At 42.4% G+C, this 27,835-nt stretch overlaps 2 protein-coding genes across 4 annotated transcripts; both read left to right on the top strand.

Moving 5' to 3' along the window:
* The first annotated feature begins 706 nt into the window (after window positions 1–706).
* On the top strand, window positions 707–8,396 carry LOC148064420 (uncharacterized). The gene is made up of 6 exons (XM_087809974.1): window positions 707–1,006; window positions 2,193–3,955; window positions 6,043–6,136; window positions 6,200–6,249; window positions 6,486–6,542; window positions 6,850–8,396. Exons 2-5 carry the CDS (start codon window positions 2,195–2,197, stop codon window positions 6,522–6,524), a joined length of 1,944 nt encoding a protein of 647 aa, XP_087666100.1. The 5' UTR covers window positions 707–1,006; window positions 2,193–2,194; the 3' UTR covers window positions 6,525–6,542; window positions 6,850–8,396.
* Window positions 8,397–9,544: 1,148 nt separating this feature from the next.
* On the top strand, window positions 9,545–27,219 carry map2k4a (mitogen-activated protein kinase kinase 4a). Of its 3 annotated transcripts, XM_087808702.1 has the most exons (13): window positions 9,545–9,873; window positions 12,192–12,227; window positions 14,976–15,008; window positions 17,716–17,818; window positions 18,989–19,163; window positions 19,484–19,603; window positions 19,665–19,784; window positions 19,844–19,895; window positions 19,963–20,090; window positions 25,001–25,078; window positions 25,151–25,299; window positions 26,140–26,185; window positions 26,356–27,219. In XM_087808702.1, exons 1-13 carry the CDS (start codon window positions 9,765–9,767, stop codon window positions 26,467–26,469), a joined length of 1,263 nt encoding a protein of 420 aa, XP_087664828.1. In that variant the 5' UTR covers window positions 9,545–9,764; the 3' UTR covers window positions 26,470–27,219. The 3 variants fall into 3 exon arrangements, with proteins under 3 accessions (XP_087664828.1, XP_087664830.1, XP_087664829.1); XM_087808704.1 differs by lacking the exon at window positions 14,976–15,008 and having other exon boundaries at window positions 17,728–17,818; XM_087808703.1 differs by lacking the exon at window positions 14,976–15,008 and having other exon boundaries at window positions 9,546–9,873.
* Window positions 27,220–27,835: the final 616 nt, after the last annotated feature.

Below are 27,835 nucleotides of genomic sequence, written 5' to 3'. Positions count from 1 at the left end.
ATATATTAACATTTTTTATTGAAGTAATAAATATTTATATTTATTTTATTTAAGTAACTATTTTGAAATTGAAAATATATTAACATTTTTTATTGAAGTAATAAATATTTATTTTATTTTATTTAAGTAACTATTTTGAAATTGAAAATATATTAACATTTTTTATTGAAGTAATAAATATTTATATTTATTTTATTTAAGTAACTATTTTGAAATTGAAAATATATTAACATTTTTTATTGAAGTAATAAATATTTATATTTATTTTATTGAAGTAACTATTTTGAAATTGAAAATATATTAAGATTTTTTATTGAAGTAATAAATATTTATATTTATTTTATTTAAGTAACTATTTTGAAATTGAAAATATTAACATTTTCTATTGAGGTATCTTTTTAAAATTGTAAATATATATATTTTTCGATTGAAGTAACTTTCAAAATTTGAAAATATTTAATTTTTTAAAATTTAAGTAACTGTTTTAATATTGAAAATATATATATTTTTAATTGAAGTAACTTTTTATTTGGTTAAACAAATTGTGTAACTTTTATACACAAAAGTTGTTTTCAAATGTCAGCGCATCTTCAATAGTGGCTGCAGCGCCCCCTGGTGGTGATTGTCAAGAATCGACATTTTTTTGTTTTTGTTTTGTGCTTTTATTTTGTAATTCCATGTCTGCTTCCGCTCATTCCCCAGACGATTACGCATAACTTGACTTGGTTCTGTCAGAACGTTACTAGTTTAACCAGCGCTCCTCCACTAACTAGCAGCGGGTCTCGACACTAACTCGCTAAACCGACCATGTCCACTCACCAGGTCAGCGGGCGCGCGCGCGGACACACGGGCGAGCTAACGTTAGCTTAGCCATGCTAGCATGAGCGCGCTGCGTGTGTGTGTTGACATCCGGTTCGATGGGCCTGGAGGTGAGCTAGCTGCTGCCCGCCAGACCAGAACCTGAGCCCGGGACCAGAGCGACGAGGCCCGGGGGTCCAGCGAGCAGGTGAGTCCGGAACCTCAGGTGTGTCCTCACCTGTGTGTTCACCTGTGTGTTCTCCCGCCATGACTCACACCTGCTGTCACAACAACTGCTGCACAAACATACGATTATTCAGGATTTAAACTCGTTTTTCTGCTTTTATTTCACCACAAGTTGCCGTTTATTTCATCTTTTATCTCTTTATTAATCATCCCTTCTTTTATCCTCAATTTTAAAATAGTATTTTCACTCTAAACATGTCAATATGTCACAATATAAACATCGACGTAGAATAAACATAACATCTAAAGTCATTTATAAAATAAACTTGTGTTTTTATGGAGAATGAATAACAAATAATGTTGGATAAAAGTAAAAAATAAAGCTTCATCTTCAACATTAATTTTAAGCGGTTTTCCAACATCGTCATGAGAGTTTTTACTTTTACTTTTACTTTAATTGACACTTTTATTTTGTATTTATTTCTATTACTTATCTCTAGATGTAACTTCATAGAAAGTTCAATGTTTTAGGAACTTTTCTCCTCTTTTTTCAATCATAATACGAGTTAATATAAAGATGTTTTATTTTAAATAAAAGGTATTTAAAATCTAATGGACACGTTTATTTTATTACCTTTTATTTACTTACACTTGATATTCATCGTTACGTGTCATTATTTGATTTTCCCTGATTATGTTTGTTCTTCATATTTAGTTTATTTCGGCTCAATGGCTGAAGAAATTCAACTGAATCTCTGATCTGAACAGACATGAATAATCGAACCAAGATGATGGATTTGAACTATTTCACATGTTTACAAACTTTTACTCACTTATGAGTCTGTGTCTGTATGTTAACATCTGCTGTGATGATAATAATAATAATAATAATGAACATGAATTGATCACAAATGGCTACACTGTAAAAATATCATTAAACTATTGATTAAATCGAGTAAAAAAAGATCTAAACGTAAAATGTCTTTAAACTATTTTTGTATTTATAACCCATTCCTGAACTAAAACTAATATTTCTTGATGATATTTTCGACTCAAACTTGTGAAACAACGTCTTCTAACTCAAATAAAACCACTTTCTCACTCGCTGTCTAACTCTAGAAACGCTTCATCTCACTCCCTCTCAGTGAACTCAGCACCGGGTCTGATGTCGTCCTCTTCGTGACACGAGTCTCTCTCTCTCTCTCCAGGCATGTCTTCTCAGGATCCGTCTCTCATGGCCATGGACCTGTCGACGGGCTACTCGGTGCCGCCGCTGACCCGCGGCCGGGTCGACACCCTGGACCTGGCCAAGAAGCCGGAGTGGTACCACCGCGGCGCCGACCTCGGCTCGTCCTTCCGCTCGCGGGCGTCGTCGTCGTCCTACAGCCGCCCCGACGCCGGTCCCCCGGGCCTCCGCCGGGACCCGAGCCCCGAGGCGGGCTACATGAACGCGGCGCCGCTGTTCCGCAACGGCGTGCCGCACAACCTGTGGCACCCGGGCTTCTACGGGCCGGCGCAGGGGGCCGAGAGCAGCGGCGCCGACGAGAGCGACAGCGGCTCCGACGTCATCGTGCTGGTGTCGTCGGCCAAGGAGCCCATGCTGTGCGGGTCCTTCCTGCAGGACGGCGTGCGCCACATGGTGGCGCCGCTGTCGCCCGCCGCCTCCTCCATGGACGGCGGCGGCGGCTGCTACCACCTGCCTCGCCCGCTCAGCTCGCCCAGCGCCGACAGCTCCAGCTCCGACGACTCCTCCGACTCCTCCGTCGACATCCCGGTCCATCACGCCCGGCCCGTGGTCCTGCTGTCGGACCTCGGCACCGTTTACGCCAACGCCGCCGGCCCCCTGGTGGACATCTCCAGCGACGACAGCGACGTGGTGGAGGTCTCCGTCACCGAGGAGAAGAAGATCTCGCCTCGGAGGCGGCGTCGGGCTTCCGAGCACCGGGTCGCTCCGGGCAGACGCGCCGGGCGACTCCGGAAAGCCGCCGGCGCCGCCGGGACCCGGGAGGTCCGGGGCAGCGAGACCCGCCGCAACCTGAGGAGGCAGGTGAGGAGGGACGTGGCCGGGATCTACAACGAGATCTACGACTCGGACGAGATGCTGGCCCTCGTGGCCCGGCTGACCAGCTCCGACGAGTCCAGGACCAACGCGTCGCGCCGGGCGAGCAGCCGCTCCGAGGACTCGGACCGACCCGGCCGAAGGAAGCCGGAGCCGGAGGAGGAGGATCCTCCCGAGACGTCCGAACCCGCCAGGAGAAAGAAGCCGCTCGCCAAACCTCGACTACAGAAACCCAGAACCTCAGCGGCGCCGCCGCGAAGCCGGACGCCGGCGGCCAAGACCAGGAAGGTGAAGCGCCGGAGGAAACGAAGGTCGCCGGCGGGACCGTCGTCCATGTTCGCGCCCGACGAGCCGCAGATCAAACTGAAATATGCAACCGTCAGACGGAAGGAGAAGAAGTCGGACGACTTCTCTCCGTTCGTGCACGTGGAGCGGCGAGCGTGCACGGTGGTCAACTACCAGGACGAGGCGGCGGCGGTCCGGAGGATGGGGTCGGGCGCCTCCGTGTCCGCCACCGTGTCGGGGTCGCTGCCCGTGACCTCCTGCTTCCAGCCGGGGCGCCTCGGCGCCGACGTGAAGAGTCCGCTCACGCTCACCTGCTGCCTGTGCGGCCAGACCGCCAACGCCACGGGCCTCGGGGACCTGCACGGCCCCTACTTCCCGGCCCGGACCCCGCTGGACCCCGGGCGACCTCGCCAGGAGGTCAAGGACTCGTCCCTGGACGGCGGCCGGGACGACGACTCCGTGATCGAGCCGTCGCCGCGGAGCGATGACGGAGTCGTGGGCCGGTCCTGGTCTCGTCTGGACGAGGGCTGGGTCCACGAGGACTGCGGGATCTGGGCCACCGGCGTCTTCCTGGTCCGAGGGAGGCTGTACGGTCTGGAGGAGGCGGTTCAGCTCGCAAGACAGACCGTGAGTGAGAACTTAAATCCTCTTTTCATCAGATGGTTTGTTCAAATAAGTTTTTATTTAAATTTTTTAAAAACCTTTTTCTTATTCAAGCCATTGTTGGGATCGATCATTATTGATCAGTTTTATTTATTATTATTAATGATCATTATTGATCAGTTTTATTTATTATTATTAATGATCATTATTGATCAGTTTTATTTATTATTAATGATCATTATTGATCAGTTTTATTTATTATTATTAATGATCATTATTGACCAGTTTTATTTATTATTATTAATGATCATTATTGATCAGTTTTATTTATTATTATTAATGATCATTATTGATCAGTTTTATTTATTATTATTAATGATCATTATTGACCAGTTTTATTTATTATTATTAATGATCATTATTGATCAGTTTTATTTATTATTATTAATGATCATTATTGACCAGTTTTATTTATTATTATTAATGATCATTATTGATCAGTTTTATTTATTATTATTAATGATCATTATTGATCAGTTTTATTCATTATTATTAATGATCATTATTGATCAGTTTTATTTATTATTATTAATGATCATTATTGATCAGTTTTATTTATTATTATTAATGATCATTATTGATCAGTTTTATTCATTATTATTAATGATCATTATTGATCAGTTTTATTTATTATTATTAATGATCATTATTGATCAGTTTTATTAATTATTATTAATGATCATTATTGATCAGTTTTATTTATTATTATTAATGATCATTATTGATCAGTTTTATTCATTATTATTAATGATCATTATTGATCAGTTTTATTTATTATTATTAATGATCATTATTGATCAGTTTTATTAATTATTATTAATGATCATTATTGATCAGTTTTATTCATTATTATTAATGATCATTATTGATCAGTTTTATTTATTATTATTAATGATCATTATTGATCAGTTTTATTAATTATTATTAATGATCATTATTGATCAGTTTTATTTATTATTATTAATGATCATTATTGATCAGTTTTATTAATTATTATTAATGATCATTATTGATCAGTTTTATTCATTATTATTAATGATCATTATTGATCAGTTTTATTTATTATTATTAATGATCATTATTGATCAGTTTTATTAATTATTATTAATGATCATTATTGATCAGTTTTATTAATTATTATTAATGATCATTATTGATCAGTTTTATTTATTATTATTAATGATCATTATTGATCAGTTTTATTAATTATTATTAATGATCATTATTGATCAGTTTTATTAATTATTATTAATGATCATTATTGATCAGTTTTATTAATTATTATTAATGATCATTATTGATCAGTTTTATTTATTATTATTAATGATCATTATTGATCAGTTTTATTTATTATCATTAATGATCATTATTGATCAGTTTTATTTATTATTATTAATGATCATTATTGATCAGTTTTATTTATTATTATTAATGATCATTAATAATAATAATAAATAATACTGATCGATCATTATTGATCAGTTTTATTTATTATTATTAATGATCATTATTGATCAGTTTTATTTATTATTATTAATGATCATTAAAACACAATAATAAGCAGAAAATTATAACTTCAATCAAAGTTTCAAGTTTCAACAAAAAGTTTTGAAATCTTTCGTTTTTTTTATTGAAAATATTTTTCTGTTGAAAGAACTTTTCTGTCGATCGACAAAGTTTTTTCTTGATTGAAGAAACTTTTGACTGCAGAATTTTTTTTGTGATTTAAGTAACTTTTGTTTTATTCAATATTTATTGAAGCAAACTTAATTAAAAGGTTTTTTTTATTGTTTTATTAAAACCACTTTGAAAAAATAAAATAAAAAAAACTTTTGATTTTTGATCAAAGCTAATTTTTTTTAATTTTTTTTATTTAAAACAACTTTTCCTTCTGATGGAAGCAGCTTTTTTTTTGTTGATTTACATTTTATTTATTTAATTTCTCTTTAGTGTCTGAAGCCATTTGTGTTCTTAACCCAAACCTTCTGCTGAAACGCCACGATCACGAGCTCTACTCCGAGTCTCACGCCGATCCATCTCGTGTTTTCCAGCTATGCTCGTGGTGCGAGCGCAGCGGCGCCATCATGGGGTGTTTCCAGAAAGGCTGCAGCAGGAACTTCCACTACAGATGTGCCATCCAGTCGGGTAAGAGCGCCCCCTGGCGCCTCACCTCTGCTCGTGCAAAAACCTTCTGCTCTGGTGTCGCAGGTTCTGTCCTCAACGACGAGAACTTCTCCATGAGGTGTCCGGAGCACAAGGTGAGGCTGCAGGGACACTCCCGGCCGCTAGGGGCCGCTGTCGTCACTCTTTCAACTTTTAAGTTTTACCATTATTTTGTATAAATAATATATTTACACGTCGTTTTTAATCATTTTATGAAGACATTCATTCACATTTTTTAAGGGCTCTGTCATGAACGATTGTCAATAAAGGTTGATTGAGCCGACGGTGCGTTCAGGTGTCGCTGATCTGACTGTTTATTTGTTCGTGGCAGAATAAAACCGTCACGAGTGGAACGAGACGCAAGAGATAACGAGCGACGACGCTGCAGGTTCGTGACGCCATTTTAAAATCTATAAATAAACACACAAGTTTAAAATTTAAAATTATAATTTTGCATAATTTAACGTGGAGAAGCAACGTTAGCGTAGCAACATGCTAGCAAAATTATAATTCAAAATGTTATATATATAATATTATTATAGACAAACAGATCGTCTATAATAATATAATTTATATATAATATTATATTATTATAGACGATCTGTTCGTCTGCAGGATTCAGCGACTCAGACTCGTGACTCATGGGTTAATAACTGGATATATTAGTAATTAAATGTATATATTTTTTCATTCAGATGGATCCACACGTCTCTGGATCGACGCCTGAACTCACCTGGGCTGACACTAATGGAGGAATGTGTGTCTGTGTGTGTAGTTGTGTGTACAAGAAGAGTGTGTGTACATGGACAGTGTGTGTGTACATGGAGAGTGTGTGTGTGTACATGGAGAGTGTGTGTGTGTGTACATGGACAGTGTGTGTGTACATGGAGAGTGTGTGTGTGTACATGGAGAGTGTGTGTGTACATGGAGAGTGTGTGTGTACATGGAGAGTGTGTGTGTGTACATGGACAGTGTGTGTGTGTACATGGACAGTGTGTGTGTACATGGAGAGTGTGTGTGTGTACATGGAGAGTGTGTGTGTGTACATGGACAGTGTGTGTGTGTACATGGACAGTGTGTGTGTGTGTACATGGAGAGTGTGTGTGTGTGTACATGGACAGTGTGTGTGTGTACATGGACAGTGTGTGTGTGTACATGGACAGTGTGTGTGTGTACATGGACAGTGTGTGTGTGTACATGGACAGTGTGTGTGTGTACATGGACAGTGTGTGTGTGTACATGGACAGTGTGTGTGTGTACATGGACAGTGTGTGTGTGTACATGGACAGTGTGTGTGTGTACATGGAGAGTGTGTGTGTGTGTACATGGACAGTGTGTGTGTGTACATGGACAGTGTGTGTGTGTGTACATGGAGAGTGTGTGTGTGTACATGGAGAGTGTGTGTGTGTACATGGAGAGTGTGTGTGTACATGGACAGTGTGTGTGTACATGGACAGTGTGTGTGTGTACATGGAGAGTGTGTGTGTGTACATGGAGAGTGTGTGTGTGTACATGGAGAGTGTGTGTACCAGAGAGAGAGAGAAAGAGTTTCCTCTTCGACTCATATTTAGTCATTTGTTTAAAGAAGTGTATTTATTTTCATGTAAAACTGTTTTGTGTTCTCTTGTCGTTGGAGCGTCTGGACACTTGTGTTGTGTTTGTCGACGACGAGGAGAAGCTGCTGATCTGAACCCCGAACCCCTGGTTTCGTCTCCGAACCACAAACACCACGAGGTCGAAATGTTACAGAATGTAAAAAAAAAAGAAAGAAAATGTGTTGGAATAGTTATTTATGGTGTTTATTAAAGTTGTGTATTTCATCGTTTAAAAGTGTTTTTCGATGTCAGTTAAGATTATTTTTATCGCTTTACTATTGTCGTGACATTCTATTTTTCTATCTTTTTTAATTTTTCTCTTTTAAGTTATTTTTTTCTCCAAAATGACTGGCGTTATATTTATTTAGAAATATTGACATAAAACTACATTTTTCTCATCATCTTAGTTTTCATGATATAATTTCATTTATTTATGGAGTTTCTTGTTTGTGAGACAAAACTTTAATTTATTATATTCCAAGAATGAAATATTGTTCCTGTTTGTTGTTCTAATGATAGACGGAGAAGATTCTCCATCAACTGTGATTCGACCGATCGTCGTGTCTGCCGGAGGTCATGTGACATGTTTTGATAACACTTGTTTTTTCTCAACTAAACTTTTCAATAAAAAGACGGAAAAAAGTGAACTTGAGTCTCGTTTCGTTCAATTCCTGCAGTGTTTATTAAAGTGTTAGCGGTTGGAGTCAACGAAAACTTCGCAGGAGCCGAGATCTCAAGCAGACGAGTTCTAACACAACGTAATCATTTTTTTTTTCTGTTTTTGTTGGTTAGATTGTCTCTTTTTTCTACTGTTATTAGAAGTGAATTATAGTTGCTGTCGCTAGCTTAGCTAGTAGCTAACAGTGCTAGCTTAGCTAGTAGCTAACAGTGCTAGCTTAGCTATTAGTTTTTAGTTTTTTTTACAATAATAAAGAAGGAAACAAATCATTTATTTTACGGCTGTTTTCTAGCGATGGTTTCCACGACTTTTTTATTTCTTAAATGAATAATTTTTCCAAATCTAACGAAGGAAAATATCGTGTATCATGAACCGACTTTCAACTCGTTCATCATTCTCGAGAAATTCTTTATTTAGTGGAATAGATTTATAAAAACAATATGTTTGTTTTTTCAACTTCTAGCTGGAGTTTTATCTACTTTAAATTACTATTTATAGTGTGTTTAGTAGAAATAAACCTCACTCGAAAAAATATCTCTTTCACCTTTAATTTTATTTATTGTTGTTATTTATCTTTGTATATATTGTTTATAGATCTATTGGCTTCTCTTGTTATATATATATATATATATTTTATTTTTTTTACGTTTTGCATAAAGGTAGTTAACGAATACGTGGCACATATTATATTATAATAATATTATTATCCTTTTAATAAAATGTAACGCGTCATGCCAACATAATTTTAATCCGCAAAATAATAAATGTTTTAAATGAATTTAAAACCATTTAAAAACAATATGTTTATTTTTTTAGTTATATTGTTTATAGATCTATTGGCTTCTCTTGTTATATTTGTTATTTACGTCTTTGCATTAAAGGTAGTTAAAGAATACGTGGTATATATTATATTATAATAATATTATTATCCTTTTAATAAAATGTATTTGTCATTCAAACATGATTTTAATCCGCAAAATAATAAATGTTTTAAATGAAGTTAAAACTATTTTTTTTTTTAAAGTGTCGCGTTTTCACTTCCGGTCGCTTTATTTTGTCAGCGACAACATCCGGTCGCGCTCGACGCCGCGCGCGCTTCCTTGTGGGTGTCGACCTGTCAATCACTCGGTCAGCTGATTGCGGCTGAAGCTCCTCGGCTAACCCCTGCTAGCAGCTCAGTTAGCTTAGCATTAGCTGGCTGTTGTGTTCCTCCAGCCTCGCCCCGGACTCGTCCGAACAAAACCCCCGTCGACCCGCCGCCCGCCAGACCCGTCCAGTCGCCGCCCGGCCTGCGCTGAAGGCTCCCGGTCGAGCTGAGAGTCTGCGGCGCCGCTCCATGGATTTCAAACACGCAACAATGGCGAGTCCCAACAGCTCCTCGACGCCGAGCAGCAACAGCGCAGGAGCCGCGACGCACCTCCACCAGAGCATCAGCAGCCTGCAGGGTGAGAGGCCTGCCCGCGGACGAGGCTCGTTCTGCCGCAGTGACGGTTAGCTTAGCCGTGGGAGGCTCCGGTGACTCCCAGCGGCGGAAACATATCGATGTACGGCGACGTATCGCGATATATTCTCTTCACGGTCCTTTATCGATATATTGATCAGCGATACAAGATAATGTTGCCTTTAATGTCATATTATTTAGACAATAATAGTTATTTTATCTTTCGACGAACCGTGTTGTAAAATAAAATGATTCGATTTAAAATAAATGTACGGATTATTAACAAATATTCACAGCTTTTGTTTATTTTCATGTCGAAATTAAACGTCATCGCAGCTTAAGGAAGCTTTAAGCCCCGGTGATGACTGAGGACGAGAGGATACAGTGAGTCCAGCAGATTTTTAAAGCTGATGTTTGGACAATATTTTGGTTTGAAAACAAAGACAAATGTCTGTAAATACTACAACACCAGAGTCAAGTACTGGACAATACTACACATATATACTTGTTACTACACTATCACAACACCAGAGTCAAGTACTGGACAATACTACACATATATCCTTGTTACTACACTATCACAACACCAGAGTCAAGTACTGGACAATACTACACATATATACTTGTTACTACACTATCACAACACCAGAGTCAAGTACTAGACAATACTACACATATATACTTGTTACTACACTATCACAACACCAGAGTCAAGTACTGGACAATACTACACATATATCCTTGTTACTACACTATCACAACACCCGAGTCAAGTACTGGACAATACTACACATATATACTTGTTACTACACTATCACAACACCAGAGTCAAGTACTAGACAATACTACACATATATACTTGTTACTACACTATCACAACACCAGAGTCAAGTACTAGACAATACTACACATATATACTTGTTACTACACTATCACAACACCAGAGTCAAGTACTAGACAATACTACACATATATACTTGTTACTACACTATCACAACACCAGAGTCAAGTACTGGACAATACTACACATATATACTTGTTACTACACTATCACAACACCAGAGTCAAGTACTGGACAATACTACACATATATACTTGTTATTACACTATCACAACACCAGAGTCAAGTACTGGACAATACTACACATACAGACTTGTTACTACACTATCACAACACCAGAGTCAAGTACTGGACAATACTACACATACATACTTGTTACTACACTATCACAACACCAGAGTCAAGTACTGGACAATACTACACATATATACTTGTTATTACACTATCACAACACCAGAGTCAAGTACTGGACAATACTACACATATATACTTGTTACTACACTATCACAACACCAGAGTCAAGTACTGGACAATACTACACATATACACTTGTTACTACACTATCACAACACCAGAGTCAAGTACTGGACAATACTACACATATATACTTGTTACTACACTATCACAACACCAGAGTCAAGTACTGGACAATACTACACATATATACTTGTTACTACACTATCACAACACCAGAGTCAAGTACTGGACAATACTACACGTTCATTTGTTTTCAAACCAAAATATGTGCAAACATCAGCTTTAAAAGCAGCGTCACTGTATCCTCTCGTCCTCAGTCATCAGCCTGGATTTCATTGTTACTTCAGCTGCGGAGGACGTTACAACTGCAGCTAAAGGAGGTTTAATGGCAACACAAAAATAAACACGTGTGAATATTTAAATGTTACTTTGAAATAAAAATAAATAGGATTATTTTATGTTATACACACTTTATTGAAGTATAAACCATAATTGTACTACAATAAAAATAAAATGAAAGCGTAAATGCAAAAATGGATACAGTGCTGTTGAATATCAATATAGTATCGTGGTAAAAAATCGAGATATATCACCATATTCTTATTTTCTTACACCCTCAGTAACGACAACAACACACACCATCTGTCGTGACTCGTTTGTTTTCACCATACAGTCAGAGTTGTGTAGCGTTTCACAGACACACACCAAACTCCCTTTAAAAACCAGCTAGTTTAGCGTTTGAACGTCGTTGCTTCATCGAAACACGACACGAACGGTGTGATATTTGCCCGAGGTCTCCCCACGCCACCGGCGCACGATTCTGCTTGTGCGTCATCGACGCAACACAACTGTTGTGTGAACTACGACACCGTTTGTGTGTGTCGGCGTCAGCTGGAGACTCGCTTGCTGCGGTTCCTGCTGCACGTTTGTTGAGATGAATCAGACGAATTCTATCTTTTTATTTGGTATTTTTGTCTAATTCTGTGATTGTTTTTCACTTCCAGAGTCCAACACCTGCTGGAGATGTCAGAGTGAAACAGGTAACTTGTGTAGTTTAGGGTCACATGGTCGACCTGGTTAATGCATCTGTTGTTTTGTTTAACTAACTCTCAGTTCAGCAGTTTTTTACTTGAACGCACCAGTGTCTAGAATCAAAGCAGCTTCTCTCATTTGATTGGTTCGTTCGATAACGTCTTCTCTTACTCAAGGTAAAGTTTTAAATAATCCATGTCATGACCTCGCGTGTACTTTTAATCCACAGCTTCTTTACGTTGAGTTCTTTATCATTTAATTCATCAGGAATCACCGACAAAATGTCTTCTAATAATAATAATAATAATAGTAATATTTTCTTGATATTCACTCAAACGTGCTGCTTTTATTCTGCCAGATTCTCAAACTTTAAACCAGTAAATTCTAGTTTAAAAATTGTTTAAGGAGCGAAATTATTCTTCATTTATATGAAAGAAACCTTTATTTTAAGAACAGTTTGAGAATCCAGACGCTGGTGCGTTCACACTTGGTTGCATGTTTGGAGAAATGATGGACTAATGAATGATGTGCGTGATGTTTGTTCTCATCCAGGTCCGCTTGTTGAAACGTTGCTTCGTATATTCATTTATATTTGAAAAAAAACTCAAGATAAACCTTGATATTGACAGAAAACTACTTTACTTTTGAGTTTTTCACTCCTAATCAACCCCTGATTTTAAATGAACATTTACAACGATTCATTGGCAAATACTCACTTGATTTCACTTGAATTGCTTCTCTTGTTCAAGACAAACGTTAACAAAGTATTTCGTTGCTACTACAGTATCACGATATATTGGATTGTTGGCTCTTTATCGCGATACATATCATATCTTCAGATTAATGTCAATACGTTAGTGGTGTAAGTAAATATTGATACACTGAAATTGAGCAATTTTTTTTACAATTTTATCTCTAAACTCTAAACAATAAAAAAAAGATAGAAAAGAAAGGACAGGCCTTAATACGGGACATAAAACGACAACATAAAATTAACTGACGCTCAACAATAAACAAATATTGGTTTAATTTAGCTTATTTTTTTACTTTAAGATTCTCAATATTAAATGGTGAATCAAAATGTAAACAGTTTTGCTAGTAGGGGTGTGAGGAAGTGGCAATAGACTTGAATATCGCAATTTATTATCGTAATACAGTAATCGTTATTAAAAAAAATATATATATATACAGTATATATAATTTTGCCTTCAAATCTAATTTCATTTTCCTCATAGTTATATATATTTATTTACATCAAAATATGTATCTGATATTTATTTACAATGAACATGCAATTTAATTATTATTATATTATTATATTAACATATCAAATATCTAGGAGCGAAGATGACTGAGGACAAGAGGATACAGTGAGTCCAGCAGCTTTTAAAGCTGTTCTTTGGACATATTTTTAGTTTGAAATTAAAGCAGTTACGACTTTGTCAAGAGTCATGTAGTCTGTAAATACTACAACACCAGAGTCAAGTACTGGACAATACTACACATATATACTTGTTACTACACTATCACAACACCAGAGTCAAGTACTGGACAATACTACACATATATACTTGTTACTACACTATCACAACACCAGAGTCAAGTACTGGACAATACTACACATATATACTTGTTACTACATTATCACAACACCAGAGTCAAGTACTCAACAATACTACACATATATACTTGTTACTACATTATCACAACACCAGAGTCAAGTACTCGACAATACTACACATATATACTTGTTACTACACTATCACAACACCAGAGTCAAGTACTCGACAATACTACACATATATACTTGTTACTACAGTATCACTATGTATTGTATTGTTGCCCCTGTATCGTGATATGTATCACGTTTCCAGATTCCAACCACCTCTAGATGTGTGTGTTAACGGTGTGTATTGTCCAGAATCTGTAAATACGATACATATCACGAAACGTGGGCAAAGATACGATGTATTGTGATACTGTGAAGGATATATGTGTAGTATTGTCCAGTACTTGACTCTGGTGTTGTAGTATTTACAGACCACATGACTCTTGACAAAGTCGTAACTACTTTCATTTGTTTTTCAAACCAAAATATGTCCAAACATCAGCTTTAGAAGCTGCTGGACTCACTGTATCCTCTCGTCCTCAGTCATCGCCGGGATCTTATGCTTCCTTAAGCTGCGGAGGACACGACGATGTAGTAATTGCAGATCCAATACAAACCCCCCGTTGTCAAGTGGAAATCTAATTTAAAGCATTTAAAGATGGTGGAAAAAGCAAGTTGAGATAATACTTTGTTCACATGAGATAATACTTTGTTCCTACGAGATAATACTTTGTTCCTGCGAGATAATACTCTGGCAACATTGGACTGGTGTGACCTGGATGACTGCAGAAGTTGAATTGTTCTCTGACTGTATCTCTTTACTTCACCGCTGCTAACTAAACGACGGCGCTGAACCACGGTGAGCTCGACCGGAGAAACATCAACAATGTTGCGTGATTGTCGCACATGTTCGTGTGTGTGTGTGTGTGTGTGTGTGTGTGTGTGTGTTCGTGTGTGTGTGTGTTTCACTCGTCCTCACACGCGTCCATCACTCTCGAGTCCAGCTCTCGCCTCACATGCATGTTTTTGCTCTGATGCGTGGCGTCGGTCTCCATGACGACGCCCGTCAAGGTCAATTGTTTTGTTTCCTGGTGACGGCAGGAAGTGATGAAGCGTCTGAGTGAACATGTGACTTCCTCACCTCTAGGGTTTCAGATAAACCTGTCGGGAGCTCCACCAAGTAAGAGAAACTTGATTCTGCTGCTTAACTACCGCCCGTCTGCTGTCGCCACTAACCAAGACCTGGTTACTCACCTGGTTACTCACCTGGTTACTCACCTGGTTACTCACCTGGTTACTCACTTGGTTACTGACCTGGTTACTGACCTGGTAAACGACTTCTCTGCCTCCTCTCTGTCGCCTCTAACCACACTGTTCAAGATAAGATAAGATACGAGATAAGATAATCCTGGATCCTTCCCTCAAATATAAGTCACAGCACTGACTTCTTTTACTCTCAAATTAATAATAATAACAAAACGGTAATAGATCCATAGATGTATAAACTTTGAATAAAAACAACATTAAATAATACTTGTGTTGAAACAAATTCATAAATACATAAACAAGATAGTAAATTAAACCCCAAAATAAATATTAAGTGTAAAGAAACCGTCAACGAAAAGACATCCTAGTCTAGTCTAGTTCACTTCCTGGTTTTGCCCCCAAACTCGTTGTGATTGGCTGACGTGTTCGGGGGTTTAAAGTTGAATTGAATCATTAAAAAAAGGTTTTGTTTTTTTTTTAAATAAGAATATAATGACAGGATGTGACATCATCACTCCACGACGGCCTGAACGCGATAAGTTTTGTTTTTTAAGAAAATAGTTTCGACCCCAGAGAAATTGAAAAATGATTAAAATGATAGCAGATTTTTTCAAAACATAAAACATTGATAACAAATGTATAAAAACTTTTTTTTTTCAGATTTGAATGTCATGACGGAGGTTTTACTAGAAAAAAAAGATGCATATTTTAATTGCGTATGAATAAATGAATGAATAAAGTTGCTTATTTTAAACATAAAATACATTTTCATTTGAAAACGACAACAAATACTACAAACAATAAAGTAGTGTCTGAATTATTATTATAACTAGTTTTTATTTCCAATATACCACGTGGATGTTATTAATACTTGTATAATTACCAATACGTTATTATACTAATCAATACGGTTCATCTCTTAACACAACTTATACTTACTTGAGTTCTTTTAATGTATTATTAGTAGTATTTTAGAGCTCGGTGTAGAAGATTTAAAGAGAGATTGAACGTCACGTTGACATATATTGACTGACAGCTGGCGTCGCTCCAGCTCTCCTGGTCTCCATGACGACGAGACTGGAAAATCCGATACTGGCTTAGAAGTATTTTTTCAAACGGTTTTCCTGGAGGTTTTTCCAAAAACTAGGACGAGTTAAATGCGACGCACGTTAAGAACCGAGCACTGAAGTGAATTTATTGATCATTAATCTGTATTTATTTATGATTTATCTTCAGTGGACGTTTGTTTACAACCATGTTTCATCTGCTGCTCGACTCTAAACAACAACAACAACAAGTTTCCTGAGTGTGTGCGACTAACAAACTCCTTCAAACTGTCGCTCTTTCGTTTTTTTCCTGCGGCACGAGTGTGTGTCGACACGCGCCGCACACGCCTGTCCAGACACGACACACACACACTCTGTCTTTTCACCCTTGTTTTGATCGGCGCTCACGCACGGACGCCATGTTGTCTCCGCCGCCGAAGAATCTGTTTTTGATCGATCACTACGTCGTGTAGAAGAAGGAAAGTTGCACCAAGTTGATCAGACCAGCGCCCCCTACAGACGACAAGGGAAAAAACCCACTCACTTGGTCCAGCTAATGCTAGCGTTAGCCACATTTTTTATTACCTCCTCCAAGAAGGTCACAGGAAGTGACTAAAAACGTAGCTCAGACCCTAGATAAGATGTTGTTGTCCCTGAGAAAGACACTCGTGGCGAGCCGGTCGCTGCGTCACGGCCTACTCCCACCGGTGTGTGTTTGAATGGGTCAAAATAGGTAGAAGTCTCTTTGTATAAAAGTGGGTAAACGAATATATAAGACGAGGAATTGGAGATAATAATTTGGGAATGTTCTGTAGTACCATCTGGGTAAAGATGACTTGTATGGCCTCTCCGCGCTCCCGCTCGCGCGGCTGGACTAATGACATCATATAACACAGGGTAGAAAACTTAAACCTCAAACTTTTGTCCATTTTATAGGTTTTTGGTTTCATACTTTCCGTAGTGCTTTTATTTTATGTTTTTCTTTTTTTTTTTTTAATTAAATGTATATAAAATTAAATGTTACACAATTTATTTGTCGCAGTTCTTGTTGTAATTTCTTTATCAAGAACTTTTGAAAATATATTTGTATATTTCCAAAAATTATATATACAGGTTTTGGTTTCATACTTTTCGTAGTGATATTATATATATTATTTTTAATGAAATGTATATAAAATTTACAAATTCACATTTGATGTATTTTATATAAAATGGTAAAACATGTTTTAAAGAATTTTAAAATAAAATGAATTAAAATAAAATGATATGCAGTCAAATTAAAACCTAAGCTTATTATCGAATGTCTTATTATTCATTTATTCGTCTTAAAATATTCAAATAAAGTTCTATATTTGTCCCAGAGGAAATATAACGCCCCCCCCAGTATAGCAACTTTTAGAACAAGATTCTTGAAGTTTTATGTGTTTTATTTAAAAAAAATGAGCTGCTTGGTGGAGGTATGCGATGTCCGAGTGCTATTTTCTCAAGAGTCCAGGAAGCATGAGGAGATTGTTGACCTTTCTTTGCTCTCGTCTGTTCTCTCTGGACTCCAGGACTCACTTGTTCTCGTTGCAGGTAAACGTAAAGCTCTGAAGCTCAACTTTGCCAACCCGCCAATCAAACCCACGACTAGGTTTACACTGAACACGGCCGGCCCGCCTTTCCAGAACCCTCACATGTGAGAAGACCCGGCTCTCGTCCTCGTGCTCCTCCTAATCATCCTCCTCTTCCTTGTCCTCCTCTTCCTCGTCCTCCTCCTCATCCTTGTCCTCCTCTTCGTCCTCTTCCTCTTCGTCCTCCTCGTACTCCTCCTATTCCTCGTCCTCCTAGTCCTCATCCTCCTCCTCGTGCTCGTCCTCCTCGTCCTCCTCCTCCTCCTCCTCCTCCTGCTCCTCCTCCTCCTCGTCCTCCTCCTCCTCCTCCTCGTCCTCCTCCTCCTCCTCCTCCTCCTCGTCCTCCTTGTCCTCCTCCTCGTCCTCGTCCTCCTCTTCGTCCTCTTCCTCGTCCTCTTCCTCGTCCTCCTCCTCGTCCTCCTCCTATTCCTCGTCCTCCTAGTCCTCATCCTCCTCCTCGTCCTCCTCCTATTCCTCGTCCTCCTAGTCCTCATCCTCCTCCTCGTGCTCGTCCTCCTCATCCTCCTCCTGCTCCTCTTCCTCCTCGTCCTTGTCCTCCTCCTCGTCCTCTTCCTCCTCGTCCTCCTCCTCGTCCTCCTCCTCGTCCTTGTCCTCGTCCTCCTCCTCCTGCTCCTTGTCCTCCTCCTCGTCCTCTTCCTCGTCCTCCTCCTCCTGCTCCTCTTCCTCCTCGTCCTTTTCCTCGTCCTCTTCCTCGTCCTCTTCCTCGTCCTCGTCCTCCTCATCGTCCTCCTCCTCGTCCTCTTCCTCGTCCTACCCCTCCTCCTCCTCCTCGTCCTCTTCCTCCTCCTCCTCGTCCTGCTCCTCGTCCTCGTGCTCCTCGTCGTCCTCCTCCTCCTCCTCGTCCTCCTCGTCCTCTTCCTCCTCCTCGTCCTCCTCCTCTTCCTCGTCCTCTTCCTCGTCCTCCTCCTCCTCCTCGTCCTCCTCCTCGTCCTCCTCCTCGTCCTCGTCCTCTTCCTCGTCCTCGTCCTCCTCCTCCTCCTCTTCCTCGTCCTCCTCCTCCTATCGTCCTCTTCCTTGTCCTCCTCCTCCTATCATCCTCTTCCTCGTCCTCCTCCTCGTCCTCCTCCTCTTCCTCGTCCTCCTCCTCGTCCTCCTCCTCTTCCTCATCCTCCTCCTCCTATCGTCCTCTTCCTCGTCCTCCTCCTCCTATCGTCCTCTTCCTCGTCCTCCTCCTCTTCCCGTCCGTTTTTTGACCATGTGTGTTTGTCCTTCAGAGAGCGACTGAGGACGCACAGCATCGAGTCGTCCGGGAAGTTGAAGATCTCCCCCGAGCAGCACTGGGACTTCACGGCCGAGGACCTGAAGGATCTGGGCGAGATCGGGCGAGGGGCCTACGGGTCCGTCAACAAGATGGTGCACAAGCCCAGCAACCAGATCATGGCCGTGAAGGTGACTCTTCATTTCCACGTGGAACCAGAATATCACTCAAAAGTACAGTCGTCCCTTCTTGGGGAACTTCATTACGACCACAGAACTTGGTGGTCTAGGATCCCAGGTGGGGAAGGGGATTTGCGCTAAGATGGGTTGGCTGGGCGGCCAAGCACTATAGAAGGTGTTCAGGTCACCCTCACTGAGAGGGATGTTAGGAGGGATGTGGTGCAAGTTCAACTAAATGTGAATCTCAAGCGAGAAGTCAAAAGGGTCTTCGCTGTAGACCACCAAGCGAGACCGCCTCGACTCCAGTGACCGTGACTCTGGTGTCCCCGCAGAGAATCCGCTCCACCGTGGACGAGAAGGAGCAGAAGCAGCTGCTGATGGACCTGGACGTGGTGATGAGGAGTAGTGACTGTCCGTACATCGTGCAGTTTTACGGCGCCCTCTTCCGGGAGGTGAGTTTTGTTTCTCGAGTGAGGGGGAGCCGCTCTCACCAAAGCCCCTTTTGTCTTCCAGGGCGACTGCTGGATCTGCATGGAACTTATGGCTACCTCATTAGACAAGTTTTACAAGTTCGTGTACTGCTCGCTAGACGATGTGATTCCAGAGGAGATATTAGGAAAAATAACATTAGCTGTGAGTTCTTCTCCTCCTGGTGAGTCCACCACCTCCTGACTCTCTCTCTCGTCCTCCAGACTGTGAAAGCACTAAACCACTTAAAAGAAAACTTGAAGATCATCCACAGAGGTGAGAGGTCCTTGTTTCTCCATGTGCTCGTTCCAAACCGTCTGGTCTCCTCCTCCTTCCCCTCCAGACATCAAGCCGTCAAACATCCTCCTGGACCGGAACGGGAACATCAAGCTCTGTGACTTCGGCATCAGCGGACAACTGGTGGACTCCATCGCCAAGACCCGGGACGCGGGCTGCAGGCCCTACATGGCGGTGAGAACCTCCCCTATAAGTCGTATGAATATAGGCCACGTTTTAATCAGGAAAGATTTATATTTTAGTTTTTTGGGGAAAAGGGCCAAGAATTGACCCCTGAGGAACACCACAGTCGTGTTAACATTAGAAGTTTATCGCAGTAACTATCAGAATATAATTCATTCATTTGGTTTCTTCAAACACACACACACACACACACACACACACACACACACACACACACACACACACACACACACACACACACACACACACACACACACACACACACACACACTTGAGTGTCAGTCTAAATCTAGTGACGGGAAGGCGACACGTTTCATTCATGAAAGCCCAGAGGTTCCCGCGCCATGATGACACTGGTCAGGAATCCTGTCCACGTGGGTCACACGCTCTGCTGACCTCTGACCCCCCCCCCCCCCCCCCCCCCACATGCTTGAATGACCTTCAGATGTTAAGACACTAAAAGTGTTGTTAAGTTTCAGTGAAAACATTCTCCGATGACTTGAGCGACAGGAATGTCTTCAGACTCGTCTGCAGGTGAAAACTTGTTTAAGAGTCTGTTGGTGTTTTCTACTGCGGATCGATTCTGACCGTATAAGGAGTTCCTCTCGTTCTAGCTCTAGTCCGAGTCTCTCACTAGTGACTCGTTTCTGGACGAGCTCTAGTCCGAGTCTCTCGCTAGTGACTCGTTTCTGGACGAGCTCTAGTCCGAGTCTCTCACTAGTGACTCGTTTCTGGACGAGCTCTAGTCCGAGTCTCTCACTAGTGACTCGTTTCTGGACGAGCTCTAGTCCGAGTCTCTCACTAGTGACTCGTTTCTCGACGAGCTCTAGTCCGAGTCTCTCACTAGTGACTCGTTTCTGTACGAGCTCTAGTCCGAGTCTCTCACTAGTGACTCGTTTCTGGACGAGCTCTAGTCCGAGTCTCTCACTAGTGACTCGTTCCTCGACGAGCTCTAGTCCGAGTCTCTCACTAGTGACTCGTTTCTGGACGAGCTCTAGTCCGAGTCTCTCACTAGTGACTCGTTTCTGGACGAGCTCTAGTCCGAGTCTCTCACTAGTGACTCGTTTCTGGACGAGCTCTAGTCCGAGTCTCTCACTAGTGACTCGTTTCTGGACGAGCTCTAGTCCGAGTCTCTCACTAGTGACTCGTTTCTCGACGAGCTCTAGTCCGAGTCTCTCACTAGTGACTCGTTTCTCGACGAGCTCTAGTCCGAGTCTCTCACTAGTGACTCGTTTCTTGACGAGCTCTAGTCCGAGTCTCTCACTAGTGACTCGTTTCTGGACGAGCTCTAGTCCGAGTCTCTCACTAGTGACTCGTTTCTAGACGAGCTCTAGTCCGAGTCTCTCACGAGTGACTCGTTTCTAGACGAGCTCTAGTCCGAGTCTCTCACGAGTGACTCGTTTCTAGACGAGCTCTAGTCCGAGTCTCTCACTAGTGACTCGTTTCTCGACGAGCTCTAGTCCGAGTCTCTTACTAGTGACTCGTTTCTGGACGAGCTCTAGTCCGAGTCTCTCACTAGTGACTCGTTTCTAGACGAGCTCTAGTCCGAGTCTCTCACTAGTGACTCGTTTCTCGACGAGCTCTAGTCCGAGTCTCTCACTAGTGACTCGTTTCTCGACGAGCTCTAGTCCGAGTCTCTCACTGGTGACTCGTTTCTAGACGAGCTCTAGTCCGAGTCTCTCACTAGTGACTCGTTTCTGGACGAGCTCTAGTCCGAGTCTCTCACTAGTGACTCGTTTCTGGACGAGCTCTAGTCCGAGTCTCTCACGAGTGACTCGTTTCTCGACGAGCTCTAGTCCGAGTCTCTCACTAGTGACTCGTTTCTCGACGAGCTCTAGTCCGAGTCTCTCACGAGTGACTCGTTTCTGGACGAGCTCTAGTCCGAGTCTCTCACTAGTGACTCGTTTCTCGACGAGCTCTAGTCCGAGTCTCTCACGAGTGACTCGTTTCTAGACGAGCTCTAGTCCGAGTCTCTCACGAGTGACTCGTTTCTAGACGAGCTCTAGTCCGAGTCTCTCACTAGTGACTTGTTTCTCGACGAGCTCTAGTCCGAGTCTCTCACGAGTGACTCGTTTCTAGACGAGCTCTAGTCCGAGTCTCTCACGAGTGACTCGTTTCTGGACGAGCTCTAGTCCGAGTCTCTCACTAGTGACTCGTTTCTCGACGAGCTCTAGTCCGAGTCTCTCACGAGTGACTCGTTTCTAGACGAGCTCTAGTCCGAGTCTCTCACTAGTGACTCGTTTCTGGACGAGCTCTAGTCCGAGTCTCTCACTAGTGACTCGTTTCTAGACGAGCTCTAGTCCGAGTCTCTCACTAGTGACTCGTTTCTGGACGAGCTCTAGTCCGAGTCTCTCACTAGTGACTCGTTTCTAGACGAGCTCTAGTCCGAGTCTCTCACTGGTGACTCGTTTCTAGACGAGCTCTAGTCCGAGTCTCTCACTAGTGACTCGTTTCTAGACGAGCTCTAGTCCGAGTCTCTCACTAGTGACTCGTTTCTAGACGAGCTCTAGTCCGAGTCTCTCACTAGTGACTCGTTTCTAGACGAGCTCTAGTCCGAGTCTCTCACTAGTGACTCGTTTCTGGACGAGCTCTAGTCCGAGTCTCTCACTAGTGACTCGTTTCTGGACGAGCTCTAGTCCGAGTCTCTCACTAGTGACTCGTTTCTGGACGAGCTCTAGTCCGAGTCTCTCACTAGTGACTCGTTTCTGGACGAGCTCTAGTCCGAGTCTCTCACTAGTGACTCGTTTCTGGACGAGCTCTAGTCCGAGTCTCTCACTAGTGACTCGTTTCTAGACGAGCTCTAGTCCGAGTCTCTCACGAGTGACTCGTTTCTAGACGAGCTCTAGTCCGAGTCTCTCACGAGTGACTCGTTTCTAGACGAGCTCTAGTCCGAGTCTCTCACGAGTGACTCGTTTCTAGACGAGCTCTAGTCCGAGTCTCTCACTAGTGACTCGTTTCTCGACGAGCTCTAGTCCGAGTCTCTCACTAGTGACTCGTTTCTCGACGAGCTCTAGTCCGAGTCTCTCACTGGTGACTTGTTTCTGGACGAGCTCTAGTCCGAGTCTCTCACTAGTGACTCGTTTCTGGACGAGCTCTAGTCCGAGTCTCTCACTAGTGACTCGTTTCTAGACGAGCTCTAGTCCGAGTCTCTCACTAGTGACTCGTTTCTCGACGAGCTCTAGTCCGAGTCTCTCACGAGTGACTCGTTTCTGGACGAGCTCTAGTCCGAGTCTCTCACTAGTGACTCGTTTCTGGACGAGCTCTAGTCCGAGTCTCTCACTAGTGACTCGTTTCTCGACGAGCTCTAGTCCGAGTCTCTCACGAGTGACTCGTTTCTGGACGAGCTCTAGTCCGAGTCTCTCACTAGTGACTCGTTTCTGGACGAGCTCTAGTCCGAGTCTCTCACGAGTGACTCGTTTCTCGACGAGCTCTAGTCCGAGTCTCTCACTAGTGACTCGTTTCTCGACGAGCTCTAGTCCGAGTCTCTCACTGGTGACTCGTTTCTAGACGAGCTCTAGTCCGAGTCTCTCACTAGTGACTCGTTTCTAGACGAGCTCTAGTCCGAGTCTCTCACTAGTGACTCGTTTCTCGACGAGCTCTAGTCCGAGTCTCTCACTAGTGACTCGTTTCTAGACGAGCTCTAGTCCGAGTCTCTCACTAGTGACTCGTTTCTAGACGAGCTCTAGTCCGAGTCTCTCACTAGTGACTCGTTTCTGGACGAGCTCTAGTCCGAGTCTCTCACTAGTGACTCGTTTCTGGACGAGCTCTAGTCCGAGTCTCTCACGAGTGACTCGTTTCTGGACGAGCTCTAGTCCGAGTCTCTCACTAGTGACTCGTTTCTGGACGAGCTCTAGTCCGAGTCTCTCACTAGTGACTCGTTTCTGGACGAGCTCTAGTCCGAGTCTCTCACTAGTGACTCGTTTCTGGACGAGCTCTAGTCCGAGTCTCTCACTAGTGACTCGTTTCTCGACGAGCTCTAGTCCGAGTCTCTCACTAGTGACTCGTTTCTGGACGAGCTCTAGTCCGAGTCTCTCACTAGTGACTCGTTTCTCGACGAGCTCTAGTCCGAGTCTCTCACTAGTGACTCGTTCCTCGACGAGCTCTAGTCCGAGTCTCTCACTAGTGACTCGTTTCTGGACGAGCTCTAGTCCGAGTCTCTCACTAGTGACTCGTTTCTGGACGAGCTCTAGTCCGAGTCTCTCACTAGTGACTCGTTTCTGGACGAGCTCTAGTCCGAGTCTCTCACTAGTGACTCGTTTCTGGACGAGCTCTAGTCCGAGTCTCTCACTAGTGACTCGTTTCTGGACGAGCTCTAGTCCGAGTCTCTCACTAGTGACTCGTTTCTCGACGAGCTCTAGTCCGAGTCTCTCACTAGTGACTCGTTTCTGGACGAGCTCTAGTCCGAGTCTCTCACTAGTGACTCGTTTCTGGACGAGCTCTAGTCCGAGTCTCTCACTAGTGACTCGTTTCTGGACGAGCTCTAGTCCGAGTCTCTCACTAGTGACTCGTTTCTGGACGAGCTCTAGTCCGAGTCTCTCACTAGTGACTCGTTTCTGGACGAGCTCTAGTCCGAGTCTCTCACTAGTGACTCGTTTCTGGACGAGCTCTAGTCCGAGTCTCTCACTAGTGACTTGTTTCTCGACGAGCTCTAGTCCGAGTCTCTCACTAGTGACTCGTTTCTGGACGAGCTCTAGTCCGAGTCTCTCACTAGTGACTCGTTTCTCGACGAGCTCTAGTCCGAGTCTCTCACTAGTGACTCGTTTCTTGACGAGCTCTAGTCCGAGTCTCTCGCGGCTGTAAGTCGGAAACAAAGTAGGATCGTGATGAACTGCTTTAAAGCTCTACTAGTTGAAACAGGAAGTGCGTAAACACTCTCATGACATCACTTCCTGTCTGTGCAGCCGGAGAGGATAGACCCGAGCGCCTCCAGGCAGGGCTACGACGTTCGCTCCGACGTCTGGAGTCTGGGAATCACACTGGTGAGTGAGCCGCGGGGTCGTCACGGCGACGGTCGTCACGGCGACGGTTGTTGACCCGTGTGACTGTTGCAGTACGAGCTGGCGACCGGACGCTTCCCGTACCCCAAGTGGAACAGCGTGTTCGACCAGCTGACCCAGGTGGTGCGAGGCGACCCGCCTCAGCTCAGCAACTCTGAGGAACGACGCTTCTCGCCCAAGTTCATCGCCTTCGTCAACGTGTGGTGAGGAGCTGCTGCTGCCCCCTGTGGACGTGGAGCTGCACTGCACTTCTGTCTAACCCTTGTTCTCTCCTCCTCCATCTCTCTTACTCTCTCTTTCTATGTTCCTATTTCTATCCCCCCATTTATTTTTAATTCGCTTACCTTTGTTCTTCTTTCTCTTTTTAATTCTCCCTTCTTTTTCTCATTTACTTTCTCTTATTACCCTTTGTCATTCTCTTTTTCTCATCTTTTTTCCCTCTTTCACTTTAAATATCTGTCCCCGTTTCTCTCTTTATCTCTCTTCTCTCTTCTCCTCTTTATCTTTCTTTCAATTTCTCCTTTTCTCTTGTTTCTTTCTTTTCTCTCCTCCTCCATCTCTCTCACTCTCTCTTTTCCTGTTTCTATTCCCAAAATCTCCTATCCCCCCATTTTTTTTTTTAAACCTTTCATTGTACTTTTGTTCTTTCTGTTTTCCCCTTTATATTCTCTCTTTTTTAATGTCCACTCTCTCTTTTTCTCATTTACTTTCTCTCTTTCACTTTTAATATCTGTCCCTGTTCCTTTCTTTCTTTTTCAACTCTCTTTTTCCCTTTTTCTTTCTTTTCTCTCATTCTAAAATCTCTTTTTTCCAACCCCCCCTTTTATCTTTCGCTCTCATTTTCATTCTCTTCCCTTCTTCTTTTCTCTTTCCCTCCCTTTCCTTATTTCCCTCTCTCTCATTTGTATTTATCTTCTCTTTCTCTTGTTCTTTTTTTTCTATTTACCTCTCTTTGACCATATCCTCTCTCTCTCTCTCCCCTTCTCTCTATCTTTCTTTCTCTCTCTCTCTCTCTCTCTCTCTTTCTTTCTCTCTCTCTCCAGCCTTACCAAGGACGAGTCGAAGAGGCCAAAGTACAAAGAGCTACTGGTACGTTTATTCTACTTCCCCTAATCTTTTTCTCTGGCATTATTACCTCTGCCAAGGAGGTATGTGCACTTGTGGCTGTATTCAAATGAATCTTGAAATGAGCTCCCTGGCAGAGGTATGCGCCGGCGCCGTGCTTTCGTCTCTGACCGTCCTGACCGTCTGCTCCACAGAAAGACCCGTTCATCCAGATGTACGAGGAGCGCTCGGTGGACGTGGCCGGCTACGTCTGCCGGCTGCTGGACCAGATGCCGCCGTCCCCGAGCTCGCCCACCTACATGGACTGAGGCTCCAACCAACGTGTACAAAACAAACAACAACAACCACGTAAAGGAAAAAACGACAAAAAAAACCAACCCCTCGTGTACATTTGCTTGTTTCCCCGTGCGGCAGGTTTAAAGAGTCAGTGTAAATTAGAACACCGTCTGCAGTGAACTGTGTTCCTTCATGTCTGTATGATAATAATATATCGACCCAACTACACACATCTGTCTCTCTACACAAAATCAATGACACACCCAGACAAAGCACTCAGTCAGCTGTAACACACACACGCACGTACACACACGTACACACACGTACACACACGTACACACACACACACACGTACACACACACACACACGTATCACGCACACACGCATGCACACACACACGTACACACACACACACACGTACACACACACACGTGTCAGGTCTAAAGACACACATAACAACACAAAAGACGGATAGAAAAGGCAGTGGCATGCATGGCGATCGACCTGACACACACACCTGGGTTCACAGGGACACACACATACACGCACACACACACATAGACGAATGCGCACACATGCATGGTCACTCTGAAAGACACACAAGCATGCACACACACACACACACACACACAGTGATTCAGGAGTGTTCCGGGTGGAAAAAAGTGTCTCTTGCCGACGCACAAGAAATCAAACTTCTGACTGTAAAGACATTTGAACGACACAAAGCCGAGGTTGTGTGTCGGAGGACGTAGAGAAACATGAATAAAGAGAGACAGAGACACGTCTTGTGTTTTCATTTCTTTAAACTGTATAACGTGAGGTTTTTATTTACCTATGAAATGTATAAATACAAATGATGGGATTAGAAAATAAAACAGATGCAAAGATAGAAGTAGTAGTTTTTTTTTTGTCTGCTATTTTTCATTCTTTTAAACATGAAAATCAGTTTTTTGTACCTTCATGGGTCAACGTTTGTAGCGTAAATTATAAATAATTATCTTTTTAAATATAATAAAACGGATAATCTGGTCGTGAACCTTTAGGGGAATTATTATCGTAAAATATTGCTTGATGTTTGCAATCCCAGGTTAAGATTATCTCTAAAATAATGTTCGTATTAATAATGTCATTAAAACTACAGAGAGCGTTGCATCGTGACGTCATCACAGGGCGTCTACCTACTCCTAAATCTTACAAAGTCATTGTAGAACATGATTGTCAATGTAAAAGTTTTTTATTGATTCAAACATGTATTGTTTTTACCGTAAAACTAAATTATATTATTTAGAAGAAGAATGGTTCGAGTTTGTTTACCATCGTTTGTGTCAGCCTCGTCTCCTTAGCGCCGCTCTCATTGGCTCTCATCCTTCTACGTCATCAAAAGACGCCGGAAGTCA

The sequence above is a fragment of the Callionymus lyra genome, chromosome 15 (assembly GCF_982586985.1).
Source record: "Callionymus lyra chromosome 15, fCalLyr1.hap1.1, whole genome shotgun sequence".
NCBI lineage: Eukaryota > Metazoa > Chordata > Actinopteri > Syngnathiformes > Callionymidae > Callionymus > Callionymus lyra.
Note: the sequence above shows the minus strand (reverse complement) of the source record. Positions and strands in the feature narration are given on the sequence as shown.

Bases quoted from the DNA above. Each gene is read 5' to 3' on its own strand.
- LOC148064420 (XM_087809974.1), top strand. From the start codon at position 2,195: ATGTCTTCTCAGGATCCGTCTCTCATGGCCATGGACCTGTCGACGGGC. The intron at 3,956-6,042 runs GTGAGTGAGAAC...CGTGTTTTCCAG, and splicing joins TTCAGCTCGCAAGACAGACC to CTATGCTCGTGGTGCGAGCG. The intron at 6,250-6,485 runs GTGAGGCTGCAG...TGTTCGTGGCAG, and splicing joins TGAGGTGTCCGGAGCACAAG to AATAAAACCGTCACGAGTGG.
- map2k4a (XM_087808702.1), top strand. From the start codon at position 9,765: ATGGATTTCAAACACGCAACAATGGCGAGTCCCAACAGCTCCTCGACG. The intron at 19,896-19,962 runs GTGAGAGGTCCT...CTTCCCCTCCAG, and splicing joins CTTGAAGATCATCCACAGAG to ACATCAAGCCGTCAAACATC. The intron at 25,300-26,139 runs GTGAGGAGCTGC...CTCTCTCTCCAG, and splicing joins ATCGCCTTCGTCAACGTGTG to CCTTACCAAGGACGAGTCGA.